This window comes from Simochromis diagramma, unplaced genomic scaffold (assembly GCF_900408965.1).
Source record: "Simochromis diagramma unplaced genomic scaffold, fSimDia1.1 OVJJ01000802.1, whole genome shotgun sequence".
NCBI lineage: Eukaryota > Metazoa > Chordata > Actinopteri > Cichliformes > Cichlidae > Simochromis > Simochromis diagramma.
This window is the reverse complement of record NW_024387492.1, coordinates 5,373,673-5,396,739: the sequence shown is the minus strand read 5'-3', so window position 1 is coordinate 5,396,739 and position 23,067 is coordinate 5,373,673. Positions and strand designations below refer to the sequence as shown.

The 23,067-nt window shown below is 38.8% G+C and overlaps 1 protein-coding gene across 3 annotated transcripts; it reads right to left on the bottom strand.

Moving 5' to 3' along the window:
• Positions 1 to 5,727: 5,727 nt before the first annotated feature.
• On the bottom strand, positions 5,728 to 20,719 carry vrtn (vertebrae development associated). 3 transcript variants are annotated; one of them, XM_040017439.1, is made up of 4 exons: positions 20,709 to 20,719; positions 14,621 to 14,838; positions 13,104 to 13,462; positions 5,728 to 8,970 (listed from the first exon to the last, which is right to left on the bottom strand). In XM_040017439.1, exons 3-4 carry the CDS (start codon positions 13,413 to 13,415, stop codon positions 7,225 to 7,227), a joined length of 2,058 nt encoding a protein of 685 aa, XP_039873373.1. In that variant the 5' UTR covers positions 13,416 to 13,462; positions 14,621 to 14,838; positions 20,709 to 20,719; the 3' UTR covers positions 5,728 to 7,224. The 3 variants fall into 3 exon arrangements, with proteins under 3 accessions (XP_039873373.1, XP_039873372.1, XP_039873374.1); XM_040017438.1 differs by having other exon boundaries at positions 13,104 to 13,435; XM_040017440.1 differs by having other exon boundaries at positions 13,104 to 13,417.
• Between the last annotated feature and the right edge of the window lie 2,348 nt (positions 20,720 to 23,067).

Genomic DNA, 23,067 nt, shown 5'->3' with positions numbered 1-23,067 from the left:
TGTTTATGTTCAGTGCCACCATCTTGGATTGTTAGCTTGGAGTTGTTGGCCTTTTTAAATGTGAAATTTGAGTTGAGGGAGTCTTCCAGATTCAAACTGACTGCAAACTCTGAAATTCCAACTTAGACTTTACAATTTTTTCCCTAGTCAAAGGTGTGTAGACTCTTAAGCTGCATGTATTTCAACTGTTGACTCATGCCACTGCAGCAAAATAAGGTTTTTCACTTCACCTGCAAAAGGTTGTTGATTCCAGCTAGAGACACAAAGGAAGAGCATCTGTTGTGCAGCTCCAAATGAAAACATGCAAAGCTGACTCCCGTGGCAAAGGAATACCTGAAAGCAGCTTTCTTGTCTCGTTTTATTGTTGTGGCCAACTATCACCTGACCACCTGATTGTTACAAATTCCATCCAATGTTTTATAGAAATGAAATATATTTATCTTAAAACTATGCTAGAAAAGTGCTGTCTCAGTTTTGGTTTGGAATACAGTTATGCTAGTTGTTCTTTCTTTTCCAGTTTTTATGCTAACCTCAAGAGCTGCTGATATTGAACCAAGAGTGATATTGATCTCTCATTTTGCCAAGGGAGCAAAACAACCTTTTTTCTCGCCGAAACTGACAGTTGTAGCCAGGAGAGGTTTTAGTCAAAACATATAAAAAAAAAGTTTAAAGAAAAGTGTAGTATAGCTAATTATTGCTTTCCTTGCACTTTTAACTGAAAATTGATTTTCAAAACGGAACTAAGACTTGTGATGGAGGGCTGGATGCCCAAGAAGATAAAAAAGATTTTCCCTTTCACCTTCTTATCTCCAGATCCAACTTTATTGAACTTTGCAGTTCTGCTCTCTGGCTCTCAGGAGTTGCATTGCAGTATCAAGCCTCTTGCTTTTTATCAGCTTATGTTGAAACTGAACAAGTGTTAGAAGTTACAAGACCACAAAGCAAACATACACAAAGGATTACTTGAACACAAACAGGGATTACCCATCGAGGTCTTTATGTATCTGACCTTTGACCCTGATTATCATCTGTCAACATGTGGGAGAGTGCACTAGGAGAAATTGTGATGGAGTAGTTGTTGACTGCATTGCACTAACAATTCGTCGTTGCATGGACAGACTCACTGTCTCGCTCTCTCCTTTCAGAGAGCCCCAAAAAAAGAATGATTATTGATTCAGTGCAAACAAACAATATAAAAATTGATGTGGGGAAAGTGAGTCTGGTTTTGTCACTCATTGGTTTGCTTTTCAGTGCAGGTCCCCGATTAGTAGCTGTATAGTGTGTGTGTGTGTGTGTGTGTGTGTGTGTGTGTGTGTGTGTGTGTGTGTGTGTGTGTGTTTGGAAATGAAATAGGAGGTGCTGGACAAACAACAACAACTAGAAAACTGCTGTAAATCACTAAAATAAATATGAGAGGAAATTGATCAAAGCCATGAGGCAGCAGTAAGTAAATACAATTCCTACTGTATTAACTGATGCTTTCTTCCTCAAGTTTGTATTTTTTTTTTTTTTAAAAAAGTCCTTCTTGCCATGCCCTCAAGATCTGAGAAATCTCAGACAGAGCACGATGCATAATTAAGCATAAAAATGGCACATTACTCATGGAAAATTCACAAAAAGCTTTTTTTCTTCTCGCCTGATGTGAGCGCTTCAAAACTTCATCTCACATCAGCCTCATTTTCAAGTCAAATGTAACGCCTCATTGTTCCTTTGTGAGCATCTTGGTTTAAACTCTGCAAACCCACTTTGGTTTTTCTGCCATCGAGTATTGAAAAAAAAAAAAGCGGGTTCTAGTGCTCATTAAAAAAGTAAACTTCAGATATACTTTTTTTTTTATCACCTAACGTGACAAGGTGCTGATTCTAATTATGCTGGGCCAGCTCAAAATGACCAAAAATTGGATCTTTTTTCTGAGGAGTGAAGGACTTAAAATTGGGAGCCTTAGTTCACGAATAAGCCATCAAAGCTCAACAGGTAATTCTGCCATTAAAATAAAACAAAGACCAAATGTAAATGTCGCACATAAGGGTGAGGTGGCACAGATGTGCTATATGTACTTAAATTAAAAATACTGCAAAAAAATAAACTTAATGATGTTACCTCCATTCGGGTGGTCTTTCAAATCTTTATCTTTATTTCGGAGATTGGAAACAAAATGTACCGGGGTGATGTGAGCTATTGTGATTTAGTGAACCCCGGACCCATTAGTTGATCTAAAATCTTACCTTTAGCTCTCTTGGGGAGCCCTAACGTTTGAGGCAAAGTGTTTATTCAAATGTTATTTTATTTTGGGGGTTGAATTTCCATGCAGGAAATAGAAACAACCAATCAAGTGTTCATGCATAAAAATAATCCCTGACTGGGTCTCTTAGGTGTTCTTGTCTCTCCATGTTTTCCTTCTTTCTTCTTGCACTGTTTAATCTGGCATTAAACAATTTGTTTCCCAGATGTTATCTGGTTTCAGCATTAGTTGGCTGCACTGTAGGATTATGTTTATTAATGGAGATATCACAAGAGAAATCTGCACTGAGCACCCTGAGCGGTGCAGTAACATATTGATTTTTGTGTCCAAACCAAAATGTGTGTGCCTGAAACCTTTTCACAAAGGGAACCAAACCGAGGAAATTTTCTTATGAAGCAAACCACTGCCACCAAGTGGGCAAATGTTTTACATGCATGCTTTGGTGGATGTAGATCAGAGCTGTTGTTAAATGAAGGTGGCAGAAAACACATGATTATCCTGTGTGGCACGGCTCAGTTTTGAGTAAGGAAATGAGGTCATAATGACTATCTGGTAATTTCTAAAAGTCATCAGGGTTGCAACATTTTCAGTAATAACTCACTTTCTTTACTTCCTTTCTTGTAGGGTCAAATGTCAGATTGCGTCTGAGTTCACATCACCATTCTTGTCAGAGAATAATTGGCAGAAAACTGGAAGCCTAAAGAGTCTCACAGGCCTGTTTTGTTTACTGATAAACCTGGCATCCTTGAGATGCCTCTCTGCTTTATCGCTCTGTCTTTCTGAGGCAACTGCAGTATGCTAATCCTTGAAGACTTCAGCTCCCACCTGCCAGCCCTCATTATTTTCATGCTATTTTTGAGATAAACAATGCAGAGTAGCTTAGTGCCAGCGAGATTTCCCTCCATCATACAGTAATGAAGATAGAGATGGCAAACAGGCCCAAAGGCAAAGAAAGAGACTTCATCAAATATTTGCTTATACCAAGGTCAGTTACTTTGAGACTGCACGATGCCGATCACATTACTATTTAAAATGAAAAACTTTTCAAATTTTTATGTTTAAGCTGAATTGCACATGTATTATATTCACCAGCTTCTGATTAGTGCTACATTGCACATTGCATTCCGAATCATTTATTACAGATGCAGAATATGGTTTGGAATCCACAGGCCCAGACGTCATCACCCACATCACTAAGGCTGTAAACGGCAACAATGGCAAGAACAGTTCTTTGTTTAGATTTCATGTAGGGGAGACCGGGGATAGTTGTAACGTGGGTCAGTTGTAACACTTCCAATTTCTCCAATCAGGGCTAAGTTTCAAATGATGTGATTCATCCTGTACATGCCCAATTCAGTTCTGCTATCACATGTGAAAAATCAGCACATTTTGTCAAACACAGACAATTTAACATGAAAAAAAGTCATTTGTTTGCCAAAAAGTAAGTTTTTCTACTTTATTTCAATTTCTAATATTATCTGCTTTGCAGTTAAACGCATCAAACTTAAATTGTGTTATTTGTATGCCTATGGGGATATATTCTGTGTAGGTCTTTAGTGCTAATGTTTTAGCCGTTGGCTGTAATGTTAGCTAGTTCATGGCTATAGGAGTCTGGGTCAGTTGTAACAGCAACAGTCTGGGTTAGTTGTAACAATAATGCAGATGTTACAACTTACCACACTATTACTTTAACTTATATTAAACAAGTTGGGGATATGACATCAGCAGAGAGAGGTTCACTGGTCACCTTTGTATATGCGGTTAATGCCATTGGCAACACAATTCCTCCACTGTTTGTGTCCCCACACATACATTATGCAGAGCACTGTGTCAGAGATGGACCAGTAGGAAGTACTGGTAGTGTAAATAAATCAGGATGGGTGCAAGAAACAGATTTCCTCATCTTTCTGAAGCACTTTGCAAACCACACCAAGGTAAGCCATGATAAAACGTAATGGAATTGCAATGCTGGTGCACAACTACATTTTTTCAGCTTCATTGTTATGTTCAAAAGTTGGTGCAAGAGTTGTAGGTTATAATGCCCACTGAGCCAATGAGGCCAAACTCAAGGAAGACCAACCAAAATTAATGAAATATTCAGTTGCAGAAAATTCCATAATTTGTCTTTTTTGGGGGGTTGGAACATGTTCAAAAGCTAGATTTCTGCATTCTGTCACACACACAGCTACATAAATGGCTCTAAGTGCATTCATGTGTTGAATAAAAAAGATTACATGTTAATGTTTTGTTAGTACCCTTATTTCATTGTGTTACATTTCACCCCAGGATATGTTACAACTAACCCAGACTATGGGGTTAATTGTAACATTTCACTCTTTGCGTTTGAGACCATACCATGCAATGGGTAATTGCGCTGCAGAGAAAATAGCTGCACTATTTAATAGCAGAGACATGTAAATACTTTGCATTACATTTTGAATCCACTACCTTAAAAGAGCTCCAATTTACAGACAGAAATGTCAAAAATGTTACAACTATCCCCGGTTTTTATAAAGCCTTCTTAAGTTAACAAATTGTTTTGCTTCCAGACTTGATGTCCAACCACAGGGCAAGTAAAATCACTGAAGAGTATGTAAGAAACATTACGCTGGAAACTACCTATTTACAATAACTTGTGAATTTCTACTTGTAGTAAAATTCCAGTGTGGCATCAGCTATTCATTACAAGGGGTTAAATGCTGATTTTTAAACACAAAAAGCTACACAGAGCCCTTCTTCCTTTTCATTACCTCCATCCCTCCCCCAAACTCTTGGATCTCTTGGTCTGATCTCCAACACTTTTATCCGCATGCATACAATTACCCCCTTCCCCCCTTTCGACCTCACACTTATGACCATTAACATGAGCACAATAGCTAAAACAGAGAGGAGGCGGCAAGCAGAAACCACAAAACCAGTCTCAAAGCTCATTGTTATTCTTTAGCCACTGGCTCGGTTTGACCTGCTCGTCTGCGGTTATATAAAGGGATTTTGTTCTTTATTTTTGCCTTGCTTATGTTTTGCACAGCATGGAATTTGTTAATATGAATATACTGCCTATGCCTCACTTCCTCTGGGTCATGACGCACTGTGGAATGAACAATTTCACCTGTTAAGTGGTCCAATTCATTCTACCAGACAATCAAATCAGGATTCAGTTGATGGAGTACAAGATTAGATATGCTCAGAAAGGGGTTGTTGGTATCCATCCAAAAACTTGGAAGGATGACCAAGTTATTTAGGAAAAGTAGAGGTATTCAACTATTTCCCAATCTTCCATATGTTTGCAGTAAACAATGGGTGGTTTTAATGCTTTGCACCAGGTAACCCGTGTTCATGAGCTGACATAAAGCACTGTACTGCTTAGGTTCATATGAAGTTAAAAGAAGCAAAACCTGTGCTGAGAAGAAAAAAAAAAAAAAAAAAAAAAACACATGCCAGCATTCTTAACTGTACACTTTTCAGACGTAACAAAAAACAAATGCTCAGGTCAAATTTAGACTAAATTTATTATGGGGAATCCATAGGGTGCACAATACAAAAGAGTAGCTTATGAAAAGACAAATCTTCACAGATATTTTACTGATGTAGGTAGTTCTAAAATTGTGTGCACAACAACACGTCTTCATACATTCAATTTTTAGCTTGTTTGTTTTTTTGGTTTTTTTTTGTTTTTTCACAAAATTAGATTCAGTTAAAAAAAAAAATAAAAATAAAAAAATAAAAAATAAAAAACACACAACAACAATAAAATAATAAAATACTCTGAAGTACATACTCAGAGTGTGTATCACATTCTCATTGCTATGGATGTCAGATACTGCCACAAATCACTGGTGTGCCAAAAATATGCACAAGATGTCAAGAGAAAAGTGTCACCCTAAATGGAAACCTCCTCCGATTTGGTCTGTTAAACATGATTTTTTAGCATACAGGAACCTTTTTAAGATGGCCATTTAATCCAAGAATGTCAAGATCATTTCCTCTAAATCTAACCCAGTAGTTAAATGGAGTGGAAAAGGAGTCAAGGTCTTCTGGTTGACAAACCAGTGCCGATTTACACCACTGTCACTCCTGCCTCCAATGATGCATGGAGGCACGAGGTGAAAAGGACACCATGTGGATGTTTCTGCAGTATCACTGGCCTATTGATAACATGGCAGTAACTGACATGCTGGGAGATGGAACTAGATGGTGTAATGGCTCAAGTAATACATCCAACAGTGTACTGGTACTATGAACTACTAAGTTCCTAAACAAAAGTCAAGCCAGCATGTCAAAATCTTAAGATCATTTAAAAACTACCTAAATTGTCAGCTCACCAATTCGCTCGCTAATTTGTAGTACAAAAAAAAAAAAAAAAAAAATAATACACAACAACAACCTGAAAGGAAAATGCAACCCTGTTTTTTTTTTTATAACGAAAAGTAATCTTATCTGAAAACTAACACTGTTGTTTACATTCAAAGAAATAAATTTTTTTTTTTAAAAATCATTAAATCCCCAGGCCAATTACAACTAAAGACTTACACTTAAGCATTAAGAATTAAAGAAAATAAAAAGTTAAAGAAAGAAAAATAAGGACACCCGAATTATATAGTGGGGATGGGGATTAAAGGAGAATGTAGGAGATGCAGGTTCAAACAAAATGACACAAAACAAAAGCTTTGAACTGCCTTTTGCCTGGAGGGTAACATGCATGGTTTGAATGGACCCACAGCTCAGTTTCTTTTCACACATGTGCATGTGCAAATGTCCAGGAGGGAGGAATGACCTACTGGGGTGGTACTGGGGGGGGAGGAAAGGACAGAATGCATTTAAATGCTAAGCCCATGTATACAGTCTTTTAGAACATTAGAACATAAGGCAACAATGTGTAGGTAGTTTGTTTAGAACAAAACGCTGCGGTATGAACGTGACATAGACTAGCAGAGCTTTCATTTTGCTCCTGAATGCCAATTTTTTAAGTGGCATAAAAGCTTTTAAGCGTGAATTAGTGACACCCCGTGATGCAAGGCTCGCTTCCACATGTAGTAGGTCGAGCGAGGGGTGAACGGGAAGTAGGACCTGAATTCTTTAAATGTGGGGAAGGATTTCTCCTCAAAGCGCTGCTGTAGGAAGAGCTTGGCCTTTGCCTTAAAGTTGGCCAGAGTCACAACATCCATCGGAAACATCGGCTCACCTACAGGTGCCTTTCTGTGAAGGATGTGGGTGGGGACAAAGGGGGGCATGGTGGGCCTTTCTAGAAATTTAGGGGTCTCAACAAATGGGGCTACATGCTGACTCTCCACCCTGCTATCAGTGGTCTGGTTTTCTGTACCTGTGCTCTCCAGCGTCTTGAGGACATTGGCCTCTGTGTTCTGGGTGACCATTTTCTTTTTGTGGTTCTGGCTACTACGCCACAGCCAGTAGAGGCAAGTTGACATGGAGGGGAATTTCATCTTAAACTTTGCCAGGGACCATTTGGCCTTCTGGACGTGCAACTTTGCAGCTTCTCTGAGCTGTTTTTTGCTCATATATGCAAGCCTGTAGCTTCTGTGTTTTTGTCTGTAGATCCTCATCCTTGCCAAAGCAGGCTGGCTGACATTGCGCAGCTCTGGTGACAGACTTTTGGGGCTTTGACTCTTGTCTGAGCTATCCTCACTGCTGCCAGTGCTGCCTTTGTACCCTCTGTTGAACAGCATGGCTTCTCTTCTCCAGTTGTAGTAGGTTGATCTTGAGATTCCTGGAAAATTTCTTTTAAAGATTCTGAAGGGCAAGGATGCGTTCATGGCAATGCAATTTTGCAGGCAGCGCTTAGCTTCCTGCATATGTGCAACATTGTGAGCACGTTCTGCATCCAGCTTGCCAAGGTTGAGGCCAAACATACCGGCAACGCTATCATTAGGATCCAGCTCATCCTGCTTTGCATCAGGTGATGACCAGGCTTCCTGCTCTGTGCTATCTCCTGAACTCGTCTCCCCAGTGGAAGAGGTGGTGGAGAATTTTCCTCCAGATTTCATGAGCTCATGCTTCCAGTTGTAATAAGATGACCTAGAGATCTCGGGGAAGAACTGTTTAAACAGGTGCAAAGGGATGAGCTTGCCTGATAAGTAGCAAGCTTGCAAGAAATGTTTAGCCTCATACCTGGCGGCTGACTTTTTGCAGTGTTCCTGCGTCTGCCTCTTCCAACGATAGAAGGTTCTCTTGGTGATGTTGTACTTGTCTTTCAGACTGGGATAAGAAAGCTGGGGGTCCTGAATTTGCTCGTCACTCTTAATGGCTGACACACTCTGTGTGCTGTTAGGGTTTTCAAATGTAAGGTCATTTGTGCGGACTAATGCCACAAAATGATTGGGTCTGAATGATGATTCGGACTGCAACTCACCAGACCACATAATGTGGATGGTTTGGGGCTCAAAGTCTTTGGGGCAGGTCCTCGGGCGTATGATTCTGTTATAATAGGGCCTGATTTTCAGATTGAACATGGGGTAGATTGAGTAGATGTTGAACTGAAGAACTGATGACAGGGCGTACACATGCCACATGTTAGCATAGGTGCCAGGGAAGCAGGAAGCTTTAACATCTGCATCAAAGATGGCCTCCAATACTGTTCCAGGCAGGTTTACCATGTCCTCAGACTCTTCAGCACACAGACTGAAGCGAACAGCCTGCAGCATCATTTTAGAATCTATCATCCCAGACAAGTAGTATCTCTTCCACAGCGCCATTTCCACTGTGGTTCGTACCTGTGAGGGACAACAACAGGGACAAAGAAAATTTTTGTTGTTGTGCTTCTGTTCACCAATTTTAAAATTCAAGTGTAGACTTTCAACTTTAATTCATGGGGCCATTTTGCATTAACTGCTGATGAATTGCAATTACAATTTTTATACGTAGTCCCCATTTTCACAGGCTTAAAACTATTTGGATAATGAACTGACAAGTACTTTGATGGCCATGTGAGTTTTTTTGCTTGTTATTTCATGACAAATGGCAGATATAATTTTGGAAGTATTTTTCATTTTGACTGTAATTTTAAATATGACACACAAAAGACATGTCAGTACAAGTGAGAGAAGCTAGTTTTGGGCTGAAGGAAAATAAAAAGGAGTGACCAAATCAACAATCTGGTCTATTCTTTACAAGAATAAATGTACTGCTCGGCTCAGAAACACCAAATGGCTTCTAAAGCCTGTATTATACACAGTTACGGACATTGTTAGCTGGCGACCCAGCAACCAACCAGTCATTCACGTTATACTTCTTTGAAGTCCTGGGTTCATGCATAGTTGGTAGACTGTTACGTAAATTCTCCACTGACGAGTCTGTGCAATCACAAAAAATAGGCAGGCACGCAGACATCCACATAGACCATTGCTCTAACTGTCTGATGACAAAATGAAAATGAATGTATGAATGAAAAGTATGATCCCCACCTAAAAGACCCTGCATGGCGTCAACTTGCTAACGGAGATTTGATTTGTTAATCCTGATATTAGAGAACTTCCCTTTTTTTGCATGAAGCAAGCCTTAAGGTTTGGTCACATATCTATGGGGCGCCGTTTGTAAAGTGAAACATGCTGAAATTAACGGCAACATTTTTCCACATTTAGCTCAAAACAAGCCATTTTTTACCACATTTAGTAAAATATTTGTAACTTTTCATATTTAAAACAGAATTTTAAATGTTAAATCTAAATATTATATTTAAATCTAAATGTTAAATCTAAATGCTAAATGTTAAATCTAAATGTTTAGGCTAACATGCAAATTTATTGCACGGATCAGCGGAAATACCAAAATAAAAGCTTTCCGAAAACCTCCGGTGCAAAAGTGTGCCGGTAGTGCTCAGACACGTTCTCACTCCCAAAGCGTAATAATTTTCGCTAGGTGACAAATTGTCAACATTTTATGCTTTCGGGTACCCAACACGTTCCTAAATTACGGCATCGGAAAAAGGAGAGCACATGAGAACTGTTTGGACTCAATCTACACATGTTTGTTCATTTTCTAAAAATCGCTTTGGAAAACACTATTTTACGTCATTTAACTGCTAGTAAAGGTTAGGAATAAGGTTATAGTTAGGGATAAGGTTAGGTTTAGGGCTGGAACGTCTATTATGGCGGGACCGTCATTCCACTGGAATTCAGCCATAACCCGGCACGGACCAATGACTGTATAAAAGTCATTTATACATGTATATACATTTATACAGTCATTGGCACGGACCATGAGAAAGCACGTCCGGCGATTTAGCTGAAAACATCGGAAGATCCGTTTCGTCGGCCATCCAAAGGTTCAGCAGTAGTGCACTCTTAGCAGCTGTAGTCTCCACTTCACAATCGCTGCAGCACATGTCCAGCAAAATCGCTGGACATGCTGGTAGGCAAGAAGTGAAGCAGCACATGGCGGGGAGAAGTGAGGAGGAGAACAGACACAATTTTGCACCGGAGGTTTTCGGGAAGCTTTTATTTTGGTATTTCCGTTGATTCGTACAATAAATTTGCATATTAGCCTAAACATTTAGGTTTAACATTTAACATTTAGGTTTAACATTTAGATTTAACATTTAACATTTAGATTTAATTATAATATTTAGATTTAATATTTAACATTTAGATTTAATATTTAACATTTGATGAAAAGTTACAAATATTTTACTAAATGTTGTAAAAAATTACTCGAAAAAACATGTTTTTGTAAGGTTTTGAGCTAAATGTGGAAAAATGTTGCCGTTAATTTCAGCATGTTTCACTTTACAAACGGCGCCCCATACATATCCTGGTCACTCACTCTGAACCTTAACCGAAACCCCAAACTGCTTAGCTTATATCCTTTAAAAAAAAAAATGACAAGACATTTAAGGACCACTCGTTTCTTATGAAGCTTCTGATATGATCCATGCCACATGAACTCATCCTCAGTTTGGAATAAAAGCTATACTTCTTTAGAGTTCTCTCACTGCGTGGACATTAGGACTGCTAGCAGTCAATACCCTTACACTGAAGCACAAGAGACACTGATTAACAGTCATTCCTCCTGCTGCACAGATTAAATATTCTTTTCACAGTTGGCATCATATGATTGAGATGATTGAGAGCATTTCTGAGTGAGGATGATTGTGGTTCTTACTCCAGGATGTTTAAGAATTTAAGAAGTGGTCTTTTAAATACAGACTGCATTCACAGTCGATTTGTTCTGACAGCATTTTATATTGAAATGATTTCACAATGAAAATTAGTTGCTAAATGCAGACGAGACTAAAGTTTGAGAGTACAAAAGATCTGAAAATGTTATGCTGACATGTTTTCCACTTTGCAGGTGCAAGTGGAAAACATGATTAGTGGGGGGGGAAATGCCATTTGCAATTTTTTTTTTTTTTTTAAAAAGATCAGTAAAATTGTAGGTTTTCATCTTCAAACTTTTTTGAGATATCCATGCTCATTGCTTCATATTTCAATCTGAAAAGAAAGAGGCCTGAGAGTAGGTGGACAGGTCTTTTAAAAAAATATATATCTAGAAATGTAGTTGACATATCATTGTATATGTCAAATTTTTAAATACAAAATTTCTGGCAAATTGGAGGTTGTTTTAACAGAGATGTTCTAAAAATATGATGATTTGAGATGGAATAACCCGATCCCTATTTGCTGATAATGTTGATGATTTTAAATCATGCATTCAATATATGACTGAAGTGCACAATTTCAAGTGGTTTTATAAGAAAAATTGGAGTACATTTCTAGGAATTACAGCCATTTTTATATATAGTCCCCCATTTTTAAAGGCTCAAAATTGATTGGACACTTGACTGACAAGCAGTTCCATGGCCAGGTAATGTCTGTTTAATTGTTATTTCAATTGAGGGGACATAATAACTGAAAGTTGATTCAAAGTGTTAAATTACATTTTACAGATTTTCACTCTAATTTTAAATTCGACATCCAAAGACATGTCAGGGCAAGTGAACAAGCACAACAGTCAGCTCTGCAACACACACACAAAAAAAAAATATCCCAAAGATCACAGAAGGAAACTAAAAGTACAAAATGAGAGAATTATTTGAGTGTTAAGAAAAACCAGGTTGAGCATTTCTAATGAAATCAAGAACACTCTTAAGGAGCTTGCCACATCATTTTAAAAGTATATAAAAGAGATACATTAATGTCAATATGAAAGGTTTACAGTGAGGTGCAAAGCACTGGTTACACTGAAGAACAAAGAGGCCATATTAGACTAAAACAATCCATCAAACCCTGCACCTAGTTGAGATGAACGTGTATCAATATGATGGAAAAAAAAAAAAAAAAACTCCCATTATATGTCAGACACAGTGGCAGCGTTATGGTCTGGGAGTGTACAGCTGCTAGTGTAACGGAGTCCCTACAGGATCACCTCTGAAGTGAAGCTGATCAGAGTGCTTCAAAGTGCAAAAGAATGATGACCCCCCCCCCCCAAAAAAAATTCCAAAAGTAACACAAAAGTGTATCAAGGAAAGGAAGAAATTAGATATTTTTCCACCGGTCAAGTCAGTCACCAGGTCACAGAACATGTGTTTCAGTGATGGAAGATAAAACAAAAGACAGATAAACCCACAAAAAAGGCCTAGCAGCACATCTCAAGGGAGGAACTCCAGCACTTGGTGGTCCATGTGTTCTAGACTTCAGGAAGTCACAGCAAATTATTTTTATTCAGTGATTAAAGACAGTCCTTATATTTAACATTACATAGCTTTGCTAATTAAATTAAATGAATGAAATGAGGCTGTGTATAGAAATGACTGTAGTTCTTAAATGTTTTCCCTTCCACGAAAACCAGGGGTAACCTTTTTGAACCAAGGCAGTAGATTTAGACCATTAGCGCACACGATCCTGCTTACCTGTAGCTCCAAGCTCAGTCCAGTGTTGCCCACTAACAGCAAGCTGATTGCATCAAACAGTAAGTTGCCTTCTCCATCACAGTTTAGAGGCAGGAGGCCCCTGGGTGCATCAGCTGGGTACAAACCATGAGCGGCATCGTCAACTCCTGCCCACTCAGGGAAATCCTGACAGGTGGTCTTGGGCAGCTGAAAGGCAGCGAGGACTTGCTCCACCTTCTGGGCCACTTTGGTCACTGCATCTAGGCCAGGGCTCTCTGTGGCCTCCTGGAGCTCTCCCAGAGCAGACAGCATGACCTCATCCCTCTGAACCATACCTGTGGATCACACCAGAGCTGCAAGGAAGGAGGAGGAGATAAGACCTAAAGGAAGAACAGTGGGGGGAGAGAACAATTCCAGATCCCAGGAAAACTGAAGATTATTTGAGATTTAATTATTTAAACTGTTAAATAAAAAATGACCGGTAAATCTTATCCCAATGCCTTTATCACAAGTAAACTACATTACTGAGATTACTGTGGCTGAAACATGTAAAAGCAACAACTGCAACAACTTTAATCCTGAATTACCAAATGCTGTTAGTAACAAATAACTCCACACCACCTCCTCCTTAATTAAGGAAAGGCTAACCTGGAAATTAAAGCATGTCTCTACTACTCATCTGAGAGAGTGTTATTTAAATGTAAAATTATTGTGTTTTCAGCAGAAGCGCAGCGTATTCACGTGATAAAATGTTGATTATCAATTATAAAATTAAAGCGAGCCCAAAACATTGCTAGAAGCTCTCACCTGCAGCTAACAGGCCTGACCCCTCCTACAGTGAAGCGAGGGGGTCAGCACAGGTACGATACAGTTACATTACAAACACTAAAATCTCCTAATGCGTCAAAGCTAAACCAAAATAAAACTGGATTAAACTAAGCAGGTCTATGATCTGTGAAATAACACCTTTTAATTATTCAAAGTTTCATAAAACGTTATGTTTAAAATTTAGATATAGTCCCGTTAATTGAAAGAAGAACAAAAAAAAAAAACCACTTTGTTTTAACTCAAATGAGTGCATCACACTTCCGTAAATTTACAGGTCGCCTAATAAAAATGCAATCAACAAAAAGTCTGTAAAATTGGCCTGGGTCATAGTGGCCCGTGATGAATATTATTTTTGTTTTTATTAAAATAGAGAAATTGTTAGCTACATTATTTAAAGGACAAAAAGAAAGAAAGAAAAGAAATCTGAACAATTTCAAAGTCATTACCTAGTAGGCTATATGGCTCAATTTGCGCTGCGTCATGGTCTGTTTGTTTTGGGGGTTTTATTTACTCGTGTTTTTGTTTTCTGCCAACGCTTATTGATTACTTAAAAAAAAAAAAAAAAAAAAAATACCACTGACGCCTTCTTAGTCACCAAAAAAAAACCCCCCAAAAAACCCCCCCCAAAAAAAAAAAAACCCTGAACGAACGCCGAACAGTAACTCCACATCACAACCCAAAACAATGATGGAAGCCATTATCTTTCTTACCTGAGCGCCTAGTGACCTAAGATGAGTATCAATGAAAACCACGTACTCTTACTGGTATCTTACTGGAGGGTTTCACAGATCATAGATTGCTTTCACACTGCGAGTGTTTTACTCCATTGCGTCCGTTTAACCTCTGGGAGTCCTGTTCTCCGGTGTGCAGTTGAGATGTGGACATCGATTAGCGACACCTCCCTTCAGGAAACAGTCCACGGACGACCCTGGACGCCTCTCGCCGTCCCTCCCCGCGAAACACCTCCTCCTTTTCTCGTCTTCCCCGCCTGCTCCTCCTTACGTCGTGCCAGGGTCAATTTCAAAGTGAAGTGTTAACAGGAGCAAATGTGTTAGGGGCCATAAGAAGAAGGTACTTGTAGTTTTTTTTTTCCTCAACGCGTTTTGGCTTGTTTTTGTTCACACTGAAAAGTTCATTTTCAAGGTTATTTGTCAAGTGCTCTCGGGTTAAGAGAGCAGCAGGGCCCCGTTTTTGCTTCATTAACTGACCAACCTTACGTTTATGCTGCATAAAAATACACGTTGTCAGTTTATTTTTTTTATTATATTTTTTTCCACTCAGAAGACTACAAATCAGTTTTAGGTTGTCCAGGGTAGACAGTAGTGTAAGTGCTACTTAGTTATTGAAGTGGATATGTGTAGACAGGGTGTGGACATGAGAGGAGAAAAAGGCTCCAGAAGCCCAGGTCAACTTGTTTCTCTACTGTATCACTTCTAACACCTCCTCTCCTGCCTTTTGCAGGATTTCAGGGATCAAGGCCTTTTGTTCCACACACACAGAGACACCCCCACCACACACACACACACACACACACACACAATCCCAGTGACTCTACCCTAACCCCCCACAGCTGGAGGATACCCTCTCTGGAGGACTTTTTTTTAAACCTCCAAAACTCCCCCATTGCATCCACACACCAGGGGACAAGAGCATTTGTCCCCTGGTGTGTGGATGCACACACCAGGGGACACACCAAAGATCTGTGCACTCCAAGTTCTGAGCAGACTCACTGGTGCCTGAGTTCACCGGGGTTCAAGGCTTTGGTCTGAAGCTTATCAGCTAATTGGTCAATGTGTGAATGTGGTTGGTTGTGTGGGGGGTTTACAGTAGAATGGGTACATTTTACACTTTGGTTTGTATAGTTAACACTGCAAATAATGCATACAAACACCCACTTGTTAAAAAGTGCAGCTCTAGGTGTGTGGACAATTTCTTTTCCTTTAGATTTGCATCCATTGTCTTAGTTTAAAGTCTAAAAACATGTGGACATCCACAGAAAGGGTTCACTAACACTTAGATTTTGAAAGATGATCACTATGGTGACGCAGAAATCACAAAGTGAAACGGGCAAAGAAGCTTTTAAATACGCCGCCATATTTATTTATTTTTTTGGCCTGAATAATCTATAGAAGGAACTGAAACTGTCAGATCTGGATACTACAAGGGAGTTTACCCATATGGAAAAGAAATAGTAAAAACTTATAAAAGACTTGCATAAGATGTGGCCTACTTCATATAGTGAATCATATAAGGCTTATATGATTTACTCATGAAAGTGGCCACTTTCTCATTACTTTCATATATTGTTCTAGTAAGTATCCAAAACATACAAGTTTCATTATATAATTTTTCAAGGGATCTTATATCTGTTTTCACTCTTGTGTGCTTTCATACAAGTTTCACACAAGACAGATACAAACTTTGTAAGATTTATATATATCTTTTCCATATGGGTAGGTTGGTTTCAAAAGCTTGAGAACATAGTTCTTTTGGCCAATAAAGCTACTCTGAAATTCATTTGAAACTGAATCTTGTTTTTCCGTAAGATTGCATATGAGTTGGATTTTGTCTTCCCTAGGTTGTACAGTGTGGCAGTGCCATTTTGGCAAGGTCCATCTGGAAATGGTGATTTTTGATCTCAGGAAGGCTCCACTTGGATGAATAGAGTGTGAGAGACCACACACATCATTACAAATTTGACTGAAAAGTACATTTTATGTAGTTCTAGTTCAGTAACATTTTAAAACATCTTCATGTCTGCTCTTAAATTTCATCTGTACTTTAGTGGCTTTCGGGCAATTGGCAGAAAAGGTACTCTATCCATCTTCACTTGTTGCATTCCTATGTTTGACATTAAAATAAGCGTACGTCTTCAGAATCTGATAAAGATATTTGCTTCTACTTAACATTGTATGGAATAAGTGCCTTTAGCCAATTCCAGTAAGGCTCCTCATGTGTATTCATGCCACCTTTCTTGTCAGTGTTTGTCTTCACCATCTCCTCAACCCCCGCAGACTCCTGGCTTTAGCCTTAGGTGTGTAGATTAGCTGTGCTGCATTGCACTGTGAACACAGTAGTGGGCTGGCTGCAAGTATTTAAAATGTAAATAGGGCAGCACCGGGACCGGCTCCAGGAATTTCTTACCTGCTGTGGATGCATGTCTGTGTGTAAGTGCGAGAAAGAAGGGACAGAGCTTTAGATTGCATCTAACATTGCACTCTATAGAAATTTAATTAACATTCATGGCACAAATTGCTGAATGGTCAGTTTCTTGTACTCCATCACTTGCATGAACATGCGACTCTGCTAAACGATTCAGTTAGACTTGTTGTGCTTGTTGTGCTTTTTATGTGTTATCAATCCGGTGTTTTGTTTGTGTACATGTGCTTCAGTTTCTTCCCAGTTACTCCACCTGGTTTGCAGAGCGATTAATTCAATTTAACAAGTACTACAATTTGCATAGGAGTGGCCAAACATGGAACTGATTTGCCTAAATCTAAATATTTTAAAATATTTAAAAAATTCAGTTTTCAGTGTTTTTGAACTTGAGATTGTACAGCCAGATAATTCTGGAACTTAACATATAAAGCATACAGTGATTAACAAGTTATTTGACCACCACAAAATGTATCGTTTACATGTTGGAACAGCTCAGTACTGTGTTTTATGTGTTATGCTTCTGTAATGGTTAATCCACCAATATGCCCAGGCTCTTTAACCAAATTGTTGTTCTTATTGTTAAAATATAATTACTGTTGCTATCAATGAATTTTTAAAAAAAAATATTGTTTAAAAAGCACATTATTATCTTTGATTAAGTTTTTTACTTGCATTCCTAAACATAAAAATTAGTTTTAGAGGTTGAATGTGTTGAATGTGCTGGTTTAAAAACATCTACTTACATCTCTTCAACTTTCTTCTTTTTCTTATCTCACTTCTTGCCTCATTTTCTTATCACTGATCCTACTGCCCAGCTGAAAGTTGCAAAAAATTCTTTTTCCGGGTGTCTTTCTTTTGTTGCACTACCTAAATACCCTTGCCATTGTTTAACATTAACATGTGTATTTCCTGTGCTGACTGACCTGTTTGGAGCTTGTCTACTGTCCCATTTCAAGGGATTCTTGTGTGGTAGTACACAGTAGTTGATATATTAAATCTTGGTGATTTCTCACTGCTCATCATTTAAGAGCTCAGCCCCTACAAATGAACTCAGTGGATTTTTTACTAGCTTTTCTTTTCTTTTCTTTTCGTTTCTTTTCTTTTCTTTTCTTTTCTAATAATCACCCAAGGGTTTTTATAACATCCAGACTTGCTCCAGACTGGCTGTTATAACACTGTAGGACAAAGTTAAATTTGATTTGTTCTGCTACCTGCGTCCTTTTTTAACTGATACTTTTTTCAACAAACCTACCTTTTTGCTGGGTAGCTTTCTTTACCTGACCGTTAGTTGTTCCCTACGGAGCCACAGTGGCATTTCTAATGCCTCAAGCATATACTGGTGTTGTTTTCATTGCCCCTAAGCAAATCCTCAGAGACAAGCCTGAATAATATTCAGGTGTGACGATGCCGACTTGGCTGCTGAACCATACCCCACACATTGATTTCCTTTTTGCCCAGTCAATCTATGCATGCACATATATTTTAATAATGCAGTATCAGCTTCTCGTTCTTGCCCCACCACATAACCCATGACATTACTGCCGTTCTAACTGTATTACTCATATGCAGTGCATGTTAGTCTCAGGTCAAAATTTAGTCTCTGGTAAACAAAAGTTTTCGACTTTCACTAGATTATCTACTTTCTGCCGACTTTTATTAGTGATTTTTTTTTTCACATTTAGAATCTAATTCAGTTCCCCATCTTTCCACTTTCCACCAATTTGTCCACTTTCCTATCATTTTTTAAAAATATATATCTTCAGTATATAAAGTGTTAACCTCATTCAGTGCAGTTCGATCATCAAACTCTTATTTCTCACCACTGCAAACGGTTTCCACATCAGATAACACTGTAGCTGCTGCCTGTTAATTAACCTGGGCAGAAGAGGTGGTCCAGGGTGGAGCCTGCTTTGAAGAAGAGGCCCAAGAAAAGAACTAAAGCATGAGACTTGACAAACAGCATTTGGGGGTGGGGGGGGGGGTCTTTTTGTAATGAATTCTAGTCATTGTCTGTAGTTTTCCCCTTTTTGCTTGTAGACCAGTGCATTTCCTATATGCTGTTTTTGTTAAGTCAGTTAGACGTGGGTAGGCAGAAAATCTCTTTGTCCAGAGGAAACCAAAATTTGCTATTGCCACTGTCACTTCCTATACTGCGAACCAGGTGTCATCACCAAATCTCTCAAGTTAATAGCAACCATCCATGTGAGAGTATGACTCTGACCTAAAGCACAATTATCATCCATCTGAACCATGTTTGTCATCTTATCATCTGTGTATTTTAGATTTAAACACACTTTTGCACCTTAAATTTTAAACCTTACATTACATTTACATGTTTAGGAAATACACACAAGCAAAATCACTGGATTAAAACTTCAATCTTAAAAGGAAGCAGATCTTTTTTAATATATCAAACACATTAATACTGAGAATATAGTGATATATAGTGATATTAAACACATGGCAAAGGTTTTCTTTTGTTTTGTACAGCATGCTTTTTGTGTTTGACACAGGTGTATTGTGTGGATTCGCACTCTTGAACCCACAGTGTGTCTTAGACTGCAGAGAGATTATTGTCTGCATGCATCACATCATCTACATTCATCACCTAAACAAATAGACAAATAGACATATTTATTCAGTTTAAAAGCAGGTTAGCAGTTTATGTTCTTTGAAGACCTACATTGATGGAAGTAATTGCGTTAGATGGGTCATTAAGTAACTGAATTCCTACAAAAATAAATAAATAAAAAACACGTGCATTCATATTATTGATATGAATGCATGTGTTGTGTCCTTTGAGGTCTGAAAATGGAGATTAGGTACTTTTTAAATGTTGAAATAATGTTCTGCAATGATGAGAAATGTTCTTTAACACCACATCTAATCTTAAAGAATGAGAGCTAGAAAAGCAATGCTGACATAGTGTCTTGGTCTATTTCAGCTTTACTAGGTTTTATCATCACTATTATTATCAGATCACTTCTAACTAGCTCTCTTTAATTGGGTCTCTTTAAGCGAAGTGTGAAAAATTAGTTTATCTTATGGCCAAAAATAATTTAAGCAGATTTCTGCCAAAAAATAAATAAATAAAAAGTGAAATGCACTGGTTGTCTTTTGCTGTACTTGGGATGATGTTCACAGGTGTCTGAGCTGGTAAAAGCAATGTTTACAATGCCCAAATGGTGGTTTTAGAAAAAAAAAAACCCTCAAAATAATATATAGATCTTGCTGGATTAGCTGAAATATGTAAATGAGGATTATAAATTCACATATGCAGAACAAACCTTTTTTTATTGTATATGAATAAGAATAAATCTGTACTTAGAGGTTCAGGTTCTTGATCCACGATGAAGCCTCTTTGTCTCCCTTTCAGTGCTACAAAAATACATTTGTTATTATCTTTTCTTTTACTTTCAGTATGTCAGAGTCTACTGGTCAGGGTTAACAGTTAAACAAACCTGACACCCTGACCCACAGCTCCACTGACATTTTGGCTTGCTCATCCACAATCACCCAGCACCTGAATTTCTTGTTTTGGGGACTTTGAAGAGTGACAGTCAGAGTTATATCACAAGCAGTCTGCTGCTTAATCTGATACTGAGCGTCCTCTTGTATTTGAGCACCAGTTTCATCCACCCACGTCTGAATGATCAGCTTTTGTTGCTGTTTACAGTGGGGCAAAAAAGTATTTAGTCAGCCACCGATTGTGCAAGTTCCCCCACTTAAAATGATGACAGAGGTCAGTAATTTGCACCAGAGGTACACTTCAACTGTGAGAGACAGAATGTGAAAAAAAAATCCATGAATTCACATGGTAGGATTTGTAAAGAATTTATTCGTAAATTAGGGTGGAAAATAAGTATTTGGTCACCTCAAACAAGGAAAATCTCTGGCTCTCACAGACCTGTAACGTCTTCTGTAAGAAGCTTTTCTGTCCCCCACTCGTTACCTGTATGAATGGCACCTGTTTGAACTCATCATCTGTATAAAAGACACCTGTCCACAGCCTCAAACAGTCAGACTCCAAACTCCGCCATGGCCAAGACCAAAGAGCTTTCGAAGGACACCAGGAAAAGTATTGTAGACCTGCACCAGACTGGGAAGAGTGAATCTACAATAGGCAAGCAGCTTGGTGTGAAAAAATCAACTGTGGGAGCAATCATCAGAAAATGGAAGACATACAAGACCACTGATAATCTCCCTCGATCTGGGGCTCCACGCAAGATCTCATCCCGTGGGGTCAAAATGATCATGAGAACGGTGAGCAAAGATCCCAGAACCACACGGGGGGACCTGGTGAATGACCTGCAGAGAGCTGGGACCAAAGTAACAAAGGTCACCATCAGTAACACACTACAACGGCAGGGAATCAAATCCCGCAGTGCCAGACGTGTTCGCTGCTGAAGCCAGTGCATGTCCAGGCCCGTCTGAAGTTTGCCAGAGAGCACATGGATGATACAGCAGAGGATTGGGAGAATGTCATGTGGTCAGATGAAACCAAAGTAGAACTTTTTGGTATAAACTCAACTGGTCGTGTTTGGAGGAAGAAGAATACTGAGTTGCATCCCAAGAACACCATACCTACTGTGAAGCATGGGGGTGGAAACATCATGCTATGGGGCTGTTTTTCTGCCAAGGGGACAGGACGACTGATCCGTGTTAAGGACAGAATGAATGGGGCCATGTATCGTGAGATTTTGAGCCAAAACCTCCTTCCATCAGTGAGAACTTTGAAGATGAAACGAGGCTGGGTCTTCCAACATGACAATGATCCAAAACACACCGCCTGGGCAACAAAGGAGTGGCTCCGTAAGAAGCATTTGAAAGTCCTGGAGTGGCCTAGCCAGTCTCCAGACCTCAACCCCATAGAAAATCTGTGGCGGGAGTTGAAAGTCCGTGTTGCTCGGCGACAGCCCCAAAACATCACTGCTCTCGAGAAGATCTGCATGGAGGAATGGGCCAAAATACCAGCTACTGTGTGTGCAAACCTGGTAAAGACCTATAGTAAACGTTTGACCTCTGTTATTGCCAACAAAGGTTATGTTACAAAGTATTGAGTTGTATTTTTGTTATTGACCAAATACTTATTTTCCACCCTAATTTACGAATAAATTCTTTACAAATCCTACCATGTGGATTCATGGATTTTTTTTTCACATTCTGTCTCTCACAGTTGAAGTGTACCTCTGGTGCAAATTACTGACCTCTGTCATCATTTTAAGTGGGGGAACTTGCACAATCGGTGGCTGACTAAATACTTTTTTGCCCCACTGTATATCAATGTTTTCGCTTTGGGTAGGTGAACAGAATATTCTGTAGTGACAATGTTTCATCGGGCATGAGGTTATGAGAGAAACAAGAAAATGTGTTAATTGCATAGATTCGTTACTCAGGGCTTTCTTGTTATTATCCTACAAAAAGGCTTTCATGTCGATAGTGCTTGCTGATGTGAGGAGAGTGACAGTGGTGATGTCCAGCATCTTTCACAGTGAGATCTTTGATTCTCAGAGTGCATTTTGACTCATCATCCTATGATATAGATGCCTGGATGACTCCATTTGGTAGTACAGCATTGTAATCAGTTTCTATTTTTGTGCCAAGATTTTATACAGCAAGATAAGATCTTTTGCACATGGAAATGTAATATTATAAACTCGTTCTTAAAATATTGAACAATCTTTCCCAGTTACACCTGTGGAAAGAGGAACAAGAGGCTCTAAGATCCTGGAAATAAAAGATTAGATTATCAGACTGAGATAGTATGATGAGACTGGGTTCATTTGTCTCTCATTCTATGTGTTCTGATCAAAGATAAAAGCAGCAGCCACATAATAATATGACATTACCAACCATCCCGTGTGTGAATCTATTCATGAAAAATTCAGGTTTACTGTCATTGCGCTTCAACTGAAATTGAATTCAGTAGAACGGTGTAATACAGCCTTTTTCTAATTTCTGAACGTTTATATTTAATTTAGTGTGTTCAGTACCTATA